Genomic DNA, 13,656 nt, shown 5'->3' on the forward strand with positions numbered 1-13,656 from the left:
AACCCTCAAAAGCCTTTCTAAATTAATCTAATATACTAAGGACCTACTGATATCAGCAGTTCTCAATCACAGTTGCTTTTCAACTAAATAAGCGATTAAATCAAAAGAAACTAAAAAAGAATAGCGTTTTGGGACTCACTAGCAGAGGTAGCCTCAGTTGTTAAAAAGTTAAATCAGTTTTTTATGGTTACAAGTGGTACCAGACATCAGATATTCAAGTATGCAGCATATTTGTACCTTTGGAATAGGAAATCCCAGCAGCTGTGTGTCCTTCAGGCTCTGTCTGGGAAGTGCAATTAAGATTATGTTACTGTATCACTGGATCTCATGAATTACAGCATTTGTACAGGGCAACTTTTTGCTGTCCTCGTAGCAAATTAAATGGGAACAACCCAGAACAGCATCCAGCTCCTTCTGGACTTTCTCTAAGGAGGAATATTTAGCTTTAAATATACAAGCAATCTATAAACTCTATACTCATAATTTTTTTTCTATTGCTTTTTAGAGTGATAATGACATCCAACAAAATGAAAAAGATATTTTATAAAATAAGAATGTCTTCAAATTTCCATACAGATGACCTGAACAGAATTTGACACTGAAGTTGTTTATGGGTTGCATACTCAAGTAATCCTTTAAAAAGAATGGTAGTAGACAGAGTCCTTCTATAAGAGTATCTAAGTTCCTGTTAGTTTACTGCTCTGAGGTAATTTATAAAAAGGCTTTTATTAATATTAATTTTTGAGGCAGGGAATCAACTGGAAAATTAAATATTAATTGTGTATTGAGACACCAGTTTAGTAACTGATCAAGGATTTTTCTTCACTCAGAACCACATAGATTTTGCTTGTCATCTACAGATGGCCTAATTGCTATTCTGTAATTACCTGCCCTGGGAAGCACTTACACAAATTAATTTTTCTCAAGGACTTTATTTTTTTTACTTACAATCTGATCTGAAATGGTAATTTCTGATTAATTTCTGAGCTGAAATGGTCTAATTAATACTACGGCCTTTATCATTGCAATTAGATTGACCCTATGCATCAGGAAGCTTAAGACTGTTTTAATATACCCTGAAAGAATTAAAGATCATGTTGTGAAAATTCAGTATGTGCAATCCAGTCTCAAATTTCAGGTCTTCTGAAGACCTGATAGGTAACAACAGTGGGAGATCATTTCTCCTTACCACTTCCACCATTTTTGTCTTGACAGCTTCCAGCTGTGCCTGGACCCAGCTTAGACTCTCAAATATAAGGCCTTTGAAGTGATTTGTATATCTTTTGATCCTTTCTATGCTCACACTCTGACTCTTCCTGTTCTCTTATTTACGCTGACAACCTGTATCTTTCCTCTGTACAAGCTCTACTACTATTTGAACATGTATAATCTCTAAAAATTTGCAGAATTGTTGTGGGTGTACTTACTTTGAATATCAGGATAAATCACCATATAGAGCAATGCCCAACGTAAAGTGGTGGCTGTAGTTTCTGTACCTGCCAGAAAGAGGTCAAAAGTACTCTGGATCAAGTTTTCTTCATCGTAAGTAGCATCGGCGTCTCCTTTAGTCTGCAGATACGAATTGGATAGATCAAATTATGGCACACAAAAAGGAAGTAAATCACCTTGCATCACAGGAATATTTACTGATACTATCCAAAATTTAAAAAAAAATAAAGGGCTAAAAAATAAAACTTTCTGAATAATATGAAGGCATTTTCTAATACTCTCCGGTACATTTGTCAATTTATCCTGTCCACATACATACACATTTTGTTCTTCAACCATGATGTTCTCAGCTTTCTACTCCTGCTGCAAATCCCTTCATAACAGTCATTTCTAGTTGTACTTTAACCATATGCAGATCTGTTATTATTGTGGTTATAGATAACCTACCTGTAAATCTACTTACATTATTACTTCATCCCTCTCCTGCCATCTCTTAATGTCAGCTTTTTTAAATTTATCTACCTATAAGCTTTTCTGTGGAGAAATTGTATACTTCTAAATTTGTATTAGGCATTATTATAATCAAAGAAGCGCTTAAAATCCCTTGTTGTTAGTGAAGCATAAGAAGAGTTCAGAGATACTCACTTTATCTATCCCATCCAAATAGTAATCAATAAAATCTTGATTTTCATCTTGTTTTCTTTTTTTTTTTTTTTTTTTTTGTGGCTTTCAAGTTCCTTTGCTAATAGAGTCTTCACAAAATTTATGCCGGACATAGTCTGTTTAAGTGGTCCTAGGAAATAGCTTGAAAGCCAGGGAAATATTTCATATACCTATAAAAGAGGTATGTTAGATATGTGGTATTACTGACATTAGCAAACTAAATCTGAATCCTAATACAGGCTTTTGGGTAGTGGAAAAAGCAAATGAAAGACTGATGACTGCATCTTCACCATTACATTGAAGGGATAGTGCCTATCCCATGATTCATTAAAGCTTTTCTTAATCCCATTTTTCCCTGGAGTAGAATTTCTCTTAGTTTTATGCTATAAATTTTCCCCTGTGATGTACAAAGAATAAATGAAGTTCCTCTGTACCCCAGTTCTTTGCTAGGCTGAACTTCAGTAGTAGGGACCTCATATAAAACATGCCCCTGTTCTCAGTTTATCCAACATACATATCATTTCTATCTCATCATTAAAAAAACAGATCTGGGCTGACTTCCTTGACACATCCGCTAAATAAAAATAGAAATATCCAAACCCAGGTTTATTCTCTTGCTGCAGGATACTGAATGCATGGGGATTTTACTCAGATACCCCTTCTCATAGATAAGAAACATATCACATCTGTGCGATACACAAAACGACTTGATGAAGTAGAAATACTGAGCCATGCAGGTTCCCTAGGGTTTATTCATTGTTCTAAACCTACTCACATTCTTGTACTTATACCATTACAAAATCACATCTCAGCAGAAAAGAAACAAAACACGTTTTACATTAATTCTACTCATCTACTGCATTTCCTTTTCTTTTTTCCACTTTCACAGATTGCACCTGTCCTTCCAGTTTACAGAATTACTGCAGCCTAAATTATGCATTAGGCCATAACTCTTGGGCTCACCTATTTAAATGGCAGCTGCATTACAAAGATTTATCTTCCCACAAACCTATTCAGATTCCTGGCTTTATTTCTTCTTGGTCCTACTACATAATTTTGCTTAAAACTACCTGTCCACTTACCAGGAAAATAGATTAGTACAGGCCATCATTAAAGGATTTTACATCACTGTGGAGAGCAGGACAGAATAAAATATTGGACTAGAATGTTTTTTAAGCTGTGGACACACTATTAAGAGTTTTTAAGAACAGCTTATACATATACCTATTGAGAGCAGTTTGGAAATAGCTGATCCTGTGTTTAGCCTGATTAGAAGATAGCTTCGGAATCATTCCACCTGCATTTTCTGGGATAAAAATTCATAAGTTAATTTATTTTATTTTCCAAAAGTATTAAATGAGTCCTCAAATTCTCTAGGACCTTGATTACAGCAATTTCCAGTTAGTAAGAGATGGTGGAAAATCATGCAAGGTACAAAGCTGGATGAGTTCCAGCAAGTTCTGCAGAAGCAGGCTGCCTTGTACGCTGGTAAATTGTCTTCTTGACTATATACGGTATTGTGGTGCCCATTCATAAATGGTTAATGATCAAACTGCCCTTGTTTGAGGCAATCTGTTCCACTGGGTTTGCAGCTGCAGTCACAGCTTCATACAGAAGCAAGATAGCAATTTTTTCTGTCCAGGGACCAGATGTGAAGTTAGGAGCTGCTGTCTTGAATGGAGAAAAATATCATCCAGCAGGTAATGGAGTTCCAGAGTGTATTACTGAATTCTCATAAGGACACACAGAGGTGGTACAGGTGTCACTGCCAAAAACTGTAGGAAAAAGCTACTGTTAAGCAATTTCATGATGTGTTACCTTTATGTAAAACAGTTGCTGTACTTAAGTTTCTATGAAGTTAGCTAATGGTAGTGAAGGAAGTAGTGAAGACCTGTATTACTCTTGATGTTTGTTAGCAGTCATATGATTTCATATAGTGAAGAAAGCCACTTCATCAGACAGGATTTAAGAAAAGCCTATTTCAGAGATTTTCAGATAATTTTATATATATTTTACTACAGAGTTTCAGTTATAGATTCAAACACTGGAGTTGTACAGGTAATGCTTTTGCAAAGAAGTCCTTTGTACCTCTCCCAAACACATAGCAAGCCTCTATGTTTCCATCCCTGTCCACCAGACACGAGAAATTTCTGTGCTATGACGAAGCATAAGCAATTTAAACGAGTTTTGAACTAGGCATCTAGAAGTACTGTTCTGATGCGTACTCCAGCAATTCCAGGTGCACTAGTATTTATTTCTGTTATAAAAGTAACAAGTAAGTTGTGTTTTTCATTGTCTATATAATGTAAGCAAACAAACAAACAAAAGCATTTTTCTCACAAAAAAAGAGGTGATGTTCAAAAATGCTGCCATAGTATCAATGGATTCAATCAGGCAGTGAAAATTTTCATCATCTTTAGAGAAACGATGTCCAAAAATCACAGAACAAATCACATTTGAGACAGTATGAACAACAGGCATAGTGGGGTCCAGAGGTTTTCCTGTCAACACAGTGAATAGCATCAACCATTAACACTTACTGTTCCTGCTTTTCCCACTGAAAGGACAGCTTGTAACATTTTATAAACATTTCTGACTTTAATTAGATTGCTGGATGGCAAATTGTAACTTATTGGTAAAAGGCATGAGTACAAAGTAACTTCAGACATCTAAAAAACACTGTTGGTTAAAAAAAGGCAAGACTGCTGGTGGGAATGGAATTAGTACTAGCAATAATAGTTACAAAAACACTGAGATTTCACAGGACCTTGGCATCAGTAGATCTCATGTTTGCAATAACCAAGGTACATCAAGGTAACCTTTTGGTCAGCTGAGTCATTGTATAAATAAGCAACTGCTCTGAAAACAGAACCGTCTTCTATTCTTTGTTCATATTCTTTACAACTGAATAATAGAATAATTGAGTATATCTATAGATTCACCCCATTATTCAGCAGCACAATCTGAACAAACTTCCTCTCTTACTGAGGAGGCTACCACAAGCCATGTGAGGTGAGCTTTTTCTACTGCACTTGCCAGAGCAGAGCCAGAGGAGTGTGCAGCCTTGGTCAAAGCTTTTAATATTTTGTTCCTTGTTTTTCTTTTCTGCAGAGGGCTATGGGGTGTTGTGACACTTATTTTGTTGCTATTTGCTGTTACCCTGATTCTGTGACCATGAGTAATGTAAAGCTGACTAAGAAGTAATAACAGTAACAGACAGGGACCATGGAGTCTCAGTTCTCAGTTCACACTGTGGGGTTTCACATGTAGCACTTCTGCAAGGAAATGTCTCATGCAGATCTTATGATACAGACCCTTGAGACTCAGCTCTGCATGTACACTTTAAATCCATCTTTTGTAAACAGTTTCGAAAGCTACAGGTGACCCATTCTTCAGCAAAACCACCCATTGCACAGACTGACCTGCATACTGAGTCACATACTGTTTGTTTTCTGTAAGTGTGCCACCAGGTGACGGGCCTCCTCTTGTAGTCGATACTCCTGGTCTTTTTTCCCTACTCCCATTTTCCTCATTGTTGCAAGTCCAAAACACCTCTGTTGCTTCCAGAGACGACCATTAGAGAACATAACACCTAGGACCATAACGAGCTAATGTTGTTAATGCTTTAGAAATTAATGAATTGATACAGTTAATATGTCAAACACACAAAAAGAATTTGTGAAAATAATGATTACCATTTCCATGAGTTAAAATGTGAAAGGTTCTGTTGTTGGCCTTCCAGCAACATCTTCAGCATGGACAGTCAGACCTTCCTTCAGTGCCTGAAACCCTTGCAGGACAACTACAGGAATGTTTGAAATTCATAAGGTGAAGACATTACCATGAATTTTGGCCTATACTGTGCTGCAACTTCTACTTAAGTTACCATATCCAGTTGTTTCAATGTCATATTTTCTTCCACTCCCAGAGCTCTTTTCACCACATACTCTCTGCATTTTTAAAGTTAAAGTGGTCTTTGTAGCAAAACCTAATTTTAATTGTCTGCAGAGTCCTATACCTGCAGAGATCTGACCCATAGCAGAAGCCAGTAGATGCTCTTGTTAAAATAACAGCATTCATACACAAAGGTTGAGCTGGTCAACTGTCCCCACAAACGCCAGATTTACACGCGCAAAACAGTAACGGCCTCAACAGCCAAGCACAGATTCTCTGAGTTTAAACATTTTCCAGATTTTTGCATACTCTCTACCTCCCTGCTACTAAAGTCTGCAGCTAATAATCTCTTTCCCCTGGGAAAGAAAGGAGCTGAATCTCTCCTTAACAGAGGAAACAAAGGCACCTGCTTTGAAACACGTACTTCAGCATGTTACTCATACAAATAAATCCATAAAAATCACAAGGCACTTTTATCAGTACTCTGCAGTTTTGAGTCTCTTTAAGGGTGTTTTCTCCAAGTTCAATTTGGAAATCCTCCTGGTTTTTATAACCAATAAATGCCACCATCCTTTCATTCACTATACAATCAGAGAAACCAAGGAGAAGTCAAACTTCAGGTTTTTAAAGTTCTACATCCTTTTCTAACAGGGACTGAACTAGTCAGTCAGTGAAAACATTATTGACAGCAACCTGACTGGAGAATATAACAACACTTGACCCATCCAGGTACAACTGCTTGCATTTTTCAGTGAGTCTGATATATTGACTCATGTTTAAGTTTGTGATTGCTATAAAACCTAGAACTCTATCTGCACAGCTTCTGCTTAGACTTACTTTCTTCACCATATAATTAGAAATAAACCACAGTATAAAATTACATTATCCCTAGCCTTACTGAACAGCAGATGAGTTTTTCAGGTAATTTTTTCTGCTCATAGTGCTTGTTTTCATGTCAGCTGTAGAGGCATAAGCACACTCTTCCATCTATCAAATGTGTTATTGATGAAAGTATTCAATATTACAGGATCCCCAATTGCAAAACTTCATTTGATACATTCATCTTACCAGTGAGCTTTAAGCTTCAAATTTGCTGAGAAAATTAGGTGCAAGAAACCACATAAACTAAAGCCCTGAAAAGTAGGTAAAAACAGATATAAATGTAATTGTTGAGACTGTAATAGCTAGCAGCTCAAGGACTGATGAGAAAAAGAACTAACAAGAAAAGACTAAAACCTAAAAAGCAGAGAAGACAGCAACTCAGCAACACTCAGAATTTCAAGATCCAAGGCATGTCAGGGTCCAACATTCCCCCATGTTTGATGGCTGTCTGGTGGGCAGAGACTCATAAAGTGTCTCAAGAGCACTAGTAAGCTTTAATGCTTAGCCCAATAGCACATTAACCACAGCTAACAACTACATTAGAGAAAGGATAATTGCTTTATAGTTTTAAACTATGTATATTCTGCTGGCAGTCCCTCTGTGTATGGTAAATGGTATCTGCACAAGGTGATCCAGTAAGGGTAGGTTGCAATGCAAGTGGTCATAAAAGGAAAAAAATATTACTAAGATTTTTAATTTGTTTCATTTTTATACATTTTGAAATAGGATATTTGCAAAATAGCTGTTTCAAACTATTTCACATTTTCATTATTTAACTTTTTCATTTTCTTTTCGTATCAGAAGGAGGAACAATATTCAAATATTTCACATTTTCCTCCAGGCTTTTCATTTACTAGGTTTCTACTTTGCACCTTTTTCAGAATTTCTGCAGCGATTGCTTACCATATGTTACATCCAGTAACAGAACAAAAGAAAGGCAGGAGAGAAATAACATGAAGCACAAAACGTATAAAAAAAAAAAAAAAGCCTGCACACCATACTGGGCTTTTCCTTTCAATTACATCTAGATGAGCTCCCTCTATCAAAAGGAATGCATACAATTACTAACCACTCTGAATGTCCTCCGACAATGTAGACCTGTGTCAGCTGCTCTTTAGCTGTGGGGCACTGCCACACTGTTGAAAATGGATTATATCTTTTCCAATCCTGGGCAATCAGAAACTCTTCAATATTTCAGCCTGGGTTGCTTCCTGAATACGAATGCGAATGGGATGGGCATTGTTACCTTCTTTCCAGTCTCAAACACACAAACCCCTGAATGTTTCTCAGCTGGCGTTACAGGACTCAGGGTTACTGTTTCCCTTTCAGGAGGTAACAGAACTCTAATACCTACTTCAGCAAGTCTTACCTCAAATTTTCTGCTCTGTCCATGACTTCCGACATTCCAAGCACAACATCTAGGCTATCAGATAGTGCTCCGAAAAGCTGTCAAAAAGAATGTTGAAGCTGCAACTACTCAAATATTAGGAAATACCAGAAATAAGACTGTCTGCACAACATTAATTACTTCTTCCTGCCACTTCAGTGAGAAGAGGGTAACTGACTTGATGTACTATGGTTTAGCCTATGAAATTCTTGTCTCTCTCCAATTCCTCTGCCCCTGACTGCAGTGCACTGCCAAGATTATAGAGCACTTCACAAAACAGCAACACTGAAAGGGCACTAGACTTTTGTAGCTCCCGCACCATCAGAATAATACAGTGCCACAGCACCTGTGTAAGGTCTGCATTGCTTTCACCTAAGTGAAAGTGCATGACAAAAAAACCAAAACAAAAGGCATTGGAAAAACAAAATACCAGCAATATTTACAACAGTCACCTTCCTCCCTAGCAGCCAGGGCTCTAGCTTTTACTAATCCTGCTCTCACTGCATGTCAGTGATGCACACTGTCTCAGCCTTACTTATTACCTTATTACCTAGCAGGAAGAGTTAAAGTGACAGATGTTACAATTCATTGTAATGCAGAAATGATAGTATTTAAATGAACTCAGTTAATGTGCACAAATTGTGAATTAAGGACCAAAATACAAATAAAGTAATGTTGAGATCAAGCAGGTATAGGCAGGTGTTTACAGAAAAGCTTTTTTGCAAGCAGGTTGTTTTGGGGAAAATCAGTTTTTCTTGTTCCAGTATCTTCATTATATGTGAGCAGCACCTCTCCATGCAAGCCTTGATCATTCTCATCTGACAAATACTATTGCAAGAACTCACCAGTAGAGATGACAGAGATGTTCAGTCAGCTCAGAAAAACTGCTCTTCTAATGAAGATTTCAAGGCCATAGCAGTGGGAAGCAAATGCAGCGGACAGGGAAAGAACAGAACCGAAACAGTCATAGCTGCCATCTTGGCTTTCATTAGTCAATCTTAAAGCTCTTTTGAATCAAAAGTGAATGTCAGCACTGATTCGACCCAGAGAGATAAAGCAAGTTCCTGAGAGTCACAGACAAACTATGAACAGATCTAAGAAGAGAATTCGAAGTTACCAAGTCCCATTCCAGTACTTCATCTATGCGACCTAAACAGCTCATCAATCTTCAGGTCCCAACAACACAGATGACAGTAGGAGGCAAAAACCTACCTTGTTTATTTACAATGGATGTAAGTAAAGTTATCTTTTCCTGACCTGAACAGAAACACAGAATGGGAACTTCCTTTGCTCACATTTCCCAGTCTCATGTTCACTCTAGCTCTGTGCTCTAAGCAAAACCCTCTCTCACTCTGTGCTTTGGGCATACCATGTCTGTGTAAATCTCTTCCCACAGAGAAATTCTTATGCCACTGACCAACTAACAGCTCCTGTTATGAAGCTCTTGAAAGACTAGGGGGTGCAGAGGAGGAAGGAACAGCTAAGTTGAGAAATCCAAATTAGTATCTCCACTGAAAAAACAAACAAACAAAAAAACGCAAACCTGCTCAGCAATTGTCTGCTCTGTTTAGCTTGACATCAGGCCAGGCAGCAAGCACACACTACCATGCCAAGCAATATATGCACAGCATAGAACGAGTTGGTGTTTTCTAATACACACTGAGCCTGTCTCTGCAACAGAAAACGAAATGACCTCTGGTATTCATGGCATAGCAGATGACACACCCTGGGCAGAGGTGTACCAGGAACACTTTCCACCCCCAGCACACCACATTCATCATTTGTTTGCTTCACACCTTTCTGAAGATGCTGTTCTTTCCCCGTCCTCTGCAGTTGTTGCATTTGCTTCCCATTCCTATGGCCTGAAACCTTCATTACAACAGTAGATTTCCTCAGCTGTTCTAAACAACAAAACTTAACATCTGTCATCTTGACTGGTGAGCTCTTGCAATAGTATTTGTGTCAGAGGAGAGTGTGCAAGATTTATGTGAAGAGCTACCGCTCACATATAATGAAAATATTAAAATAAGGAATATTGAATCCTTCTAAAGCAGCTTCCTTGCTTTTCGCTTCCTTGTAAACTTCAGCCTAAGCTTTTGTTAAATAACTTTTCCTCACCATACTTCAGCATGCCCACAGCTCTCACCTACCAGTAGGAAAACACACTGCCCACAGTGTTCAAAAGGCCAGGCTCAGATTAAGCCTCTTGTTGGGCTCAGCATCACTCAGCAGGACCCAGATTTACCCTGCAGAAAGGTCTAGGAGAGCAGACAACAGACAGAAGCATAAGGTCACTGTGAAAGTAGCAAAACCACTCACACAGGATACACCGCACCACTGCGATGCAAAGTATGCAGCAAAGAGAGGGGACCTGCTAGTAATGGAGCAGCCCCATATGTTTGAGAAGGCTTTATGGCAAATTAGCTAACCATGGTAATGAGAACACAGATTTATGACTGAATGATTTAATCCAAATGGAGTACAGTGCCAGACCTACACAGCAAAGATGTAGCATTAGATCATCACTGAGCTCCTCCGTGGCTGAAGCGAGATGGCAACACTTATTACCACACTGGTCAGAGGGGTTGCCAGGGCAAGAAATGTCACAGAAAATGGAGACTTCGACACCAGCATGCAGGCTGGGCAGACACCACACCGTGTCAAAGTGCACAGACTCACTCTTTAGAAACGGCCAGTGACCGCTTCAAGCAACCACTTCGGGACCTCAGAGCAAAGCTGCTGCTCATTCAGTATGGTGGCATCAAGCAGTCGCCATACAGAAGTGTCCTAGTGTATTTATTTTTATGATAATGTGTTCGGTTGCTGATTGCTCTAGGGCACAGTCACCTATGAGTACCACAAAACATTAAGCTAGAAAACAACAGGGTTACAGAGCATAAATTAATAAACAATGACATGTTCTCCAAGCTTGACCACTCAGATCTAAAAAAAAGAAAAAGGTTTAATAAAACAATTTTTTTTAAAAGTGGACTGGAGGGACAACAAGAGTATTTTGTGATTTTAAATCTGTCAGTATAGAAGCTCACTGAAATTTGAATATGTCACACTAGGCTTTTTTCCCTCTTCTTTTTTAAGTTTCATCATAGTCACCATTATTATTAGGTAGTTTCAAGGTTCTTAATTCTGGTAATTTTGAAGTGTATAAATCATACCCTCAGTGGCATGTGTGCATCAACAGCTTTCAGTGGTCTTTCACTGTTACAAAACTTGCAAACTTAGCAAATGATTCTGTGCACAAACAACGAGTAACAGAATAGTGCTTGCTTCCTTTTAACTAGATGGGACTGGCTGGACGAAAAAACATACACAGAAATGAAGTTCTGATGCACACAAGCAGCAAGTCAAATAATTTCATAAACATAAGAGTTATCCTGGAATGGTCAGAATTGGCTGATATAACCATAAAAGGTATTTCATTTCAAATTGCTTCTCTCAGGTTTTTTGTCTATTTAACCCTTCAAGTCTAAGATTCATAGAACCATGCTGCTGAAGATGATGCTCCTTAATCTTTTCTGTTTCCACTTCTCTGCCCAAAAAACTAAAGAAACAGGGAAAAAAAGGCACACAGGCACATTCCTTGCCCTCTGATGGCTTCTCCGCTTCCACACTTTCCAGAAAGCATCTGCACATGCAGCCCAGTAAAGCAGAAGAGCTGCACAACGCTGCGCAATACTACACAGTCGAGTGTGGCTGCTCAGAAATGTAAAGCAAGTGAATGCTGCAGTGTCACTGCTTCTCTGCAGTCCCCTGACACTGCCCTATAATTCATGTTTGAATCTGAAATTATTAAAGTCCACTAAAGAAAAAAAGACAAATGCTCATCTACATGTTTTTCAAGATTGAATGATTCAAGATTTTATGTAACACATTTTCTTCTATTAACCCACCAAAAAAAAAAATCCAACTCATTAGAAAACTAACAGAGTGTCCATACCTGTAACTCTCACATAGTTGCTTGAAGTTTAAGGGAATTCACAGGAGTTCTTAAGAAGCCCATGGATAGCATTAAACCTTTATATTTCATTATCATAATGTACACGGAGTCCAATCAGTAACATTGATTTTGCTGAAAAGTTTTGAGCTGGAAACTGCAAACTGGAAAATTCAGCAAACCTGCTTAGAGAAATTATGATAACATTTTAAAACAGGCAACTTGTACAGTGTATGGATTCCCCTAATCTCCTATACATACTTGAAGAAACATCATAACATTAGCTGAGTTCTTGATCAAAGTGTTGAAAAATCCAACGTAATATATCAGCTAATAAAAAAAAAACCTATACAAAGACTTCATACAGAGACCCACAGAGCACCACATAATCAAGAAGTGAAGAAAGCTGTTTTACGGTCACAGTATAAGGGATGTAAACTACTGTAGCTAAGGCTTATGTTCAGCTAAAAGATGGTATTTAGGACCAAAGTCTGAAGCAACACACACACTAATATGACTCAACCTGCGAAGTCCCACATACATTTGAGAGTCATACATCTTCTTTCCTTTGCCTCCTAAATTCTGAAGGAGATGGTTCCTGACAATTCACTTAGACAGAGGCACCTTAAGTCATCTCCAGGTTCACTACTGCAACTTGCTTTGGCACTTCTACATTAGCAAAATATCCATTTTCTATTCTACATTGCCTAGGGGCTGAAAAAGCAAGTAGAAGCAGTTTTAAGGGAAAACAGATTTTGCCACTGCAACAGGAGTTGGGAGATGAGGTCTAAAATCCTGTACCAAATTAATAATAATAAAAAAAATTATCTGAAAGGACACTGAAGAGATTACCTAAATCCATCACCTTGTCCCAAAACAGCAGAAGTATGCCCTTTCTGTTTGCTTTCCAGTGGTGGAGATTCCCAAAACTTTTGAAGCAACCTACTATAGTCCATAGATTACATCAAAGTCAGTGAATAACACATAAGGAAAGCAAGTCTTTTATGTTAAAATTTGCTACACATTGGTACAGACCTCTGCTGGAAAGCTTATGGGGTGCACAAATCAATAAAGATTAAAAGTTTTCCCGCTTTCTTCAGTTTGTTTGTTCTTTTTGACAGATAAAATAGAACCTGTGCATTTTTGCACCAGGAAATTTTAATACTTAAAATAAAATTTTTTAAAAATTAAATAAAATTTAGAAAACACCATACAATCCACTGTACAGAACACAATCTCTCTGTGTGTTCTGCATAATATCATAACTTAACCTAGAATATGATAAAAGGAAAAAGTAGATATTCTCCTAATTCTTTAAAAATAAAAGTGTAATTTAAGGCATTAATTTAGTTTTATGCTGCATGAATTCAGTTCTTTTTCATCTCAGAGACCGTATCCTAACAGACAGGTATTGTGTAGATATTTCTTC

General features: G+C 37.8%; 1 protein-coding gene across 1 annotated transcript in view; it reads right to left on the reverse strand.

Annotated features, from left to right (window-relative positions):
* Positions 1-10,204, reverse strand: part of LOC141926881 (cytochrome P450 2J6-like) — a 12,063-nt gene extending 1,859 nt beyond the window's left edge. The window contains 9 exon segments of the mRNA XM_074833267.1: positions 238-425; positions 1,428-1,569; positions 2,095-2,154; positions 2,157-2,282; positions 4,453-4,613; positions 5,555-5,704; positions 5,808-5,843; positions 5,846-5,914; positions 10,018-10,204. Of these exon segments, the coding sequence (XP_074689368.1) occupies positions 238-425; positions 1,428-1,569; positions 2,095-2,154; positions 2,157-2,282; positions 4,453-4,613; positions 5,555-5,704; positions 5,808-5,843; positions 5,846-5,914; positions 10,018-10,204 (1,119 nt within the window).
* Positions 10,205-13,656: the final 3,452 nt, after the last annotated feature.

The sequence above is a fragment of the Strix aluco genome, chromosome 9 (genome assembly GCF_031877795.1).
Source record: "Strix aluco isolate bStrAlu1 chromosome 9, bStrAlu1.hap1, whole genome shotgun sequence".
Classification (NCBI taxonomy): Eukaryota; Metazoa; Chordata; class Aves; order Strigiformes; family Strigidae; genus Strix; species Strix aluco.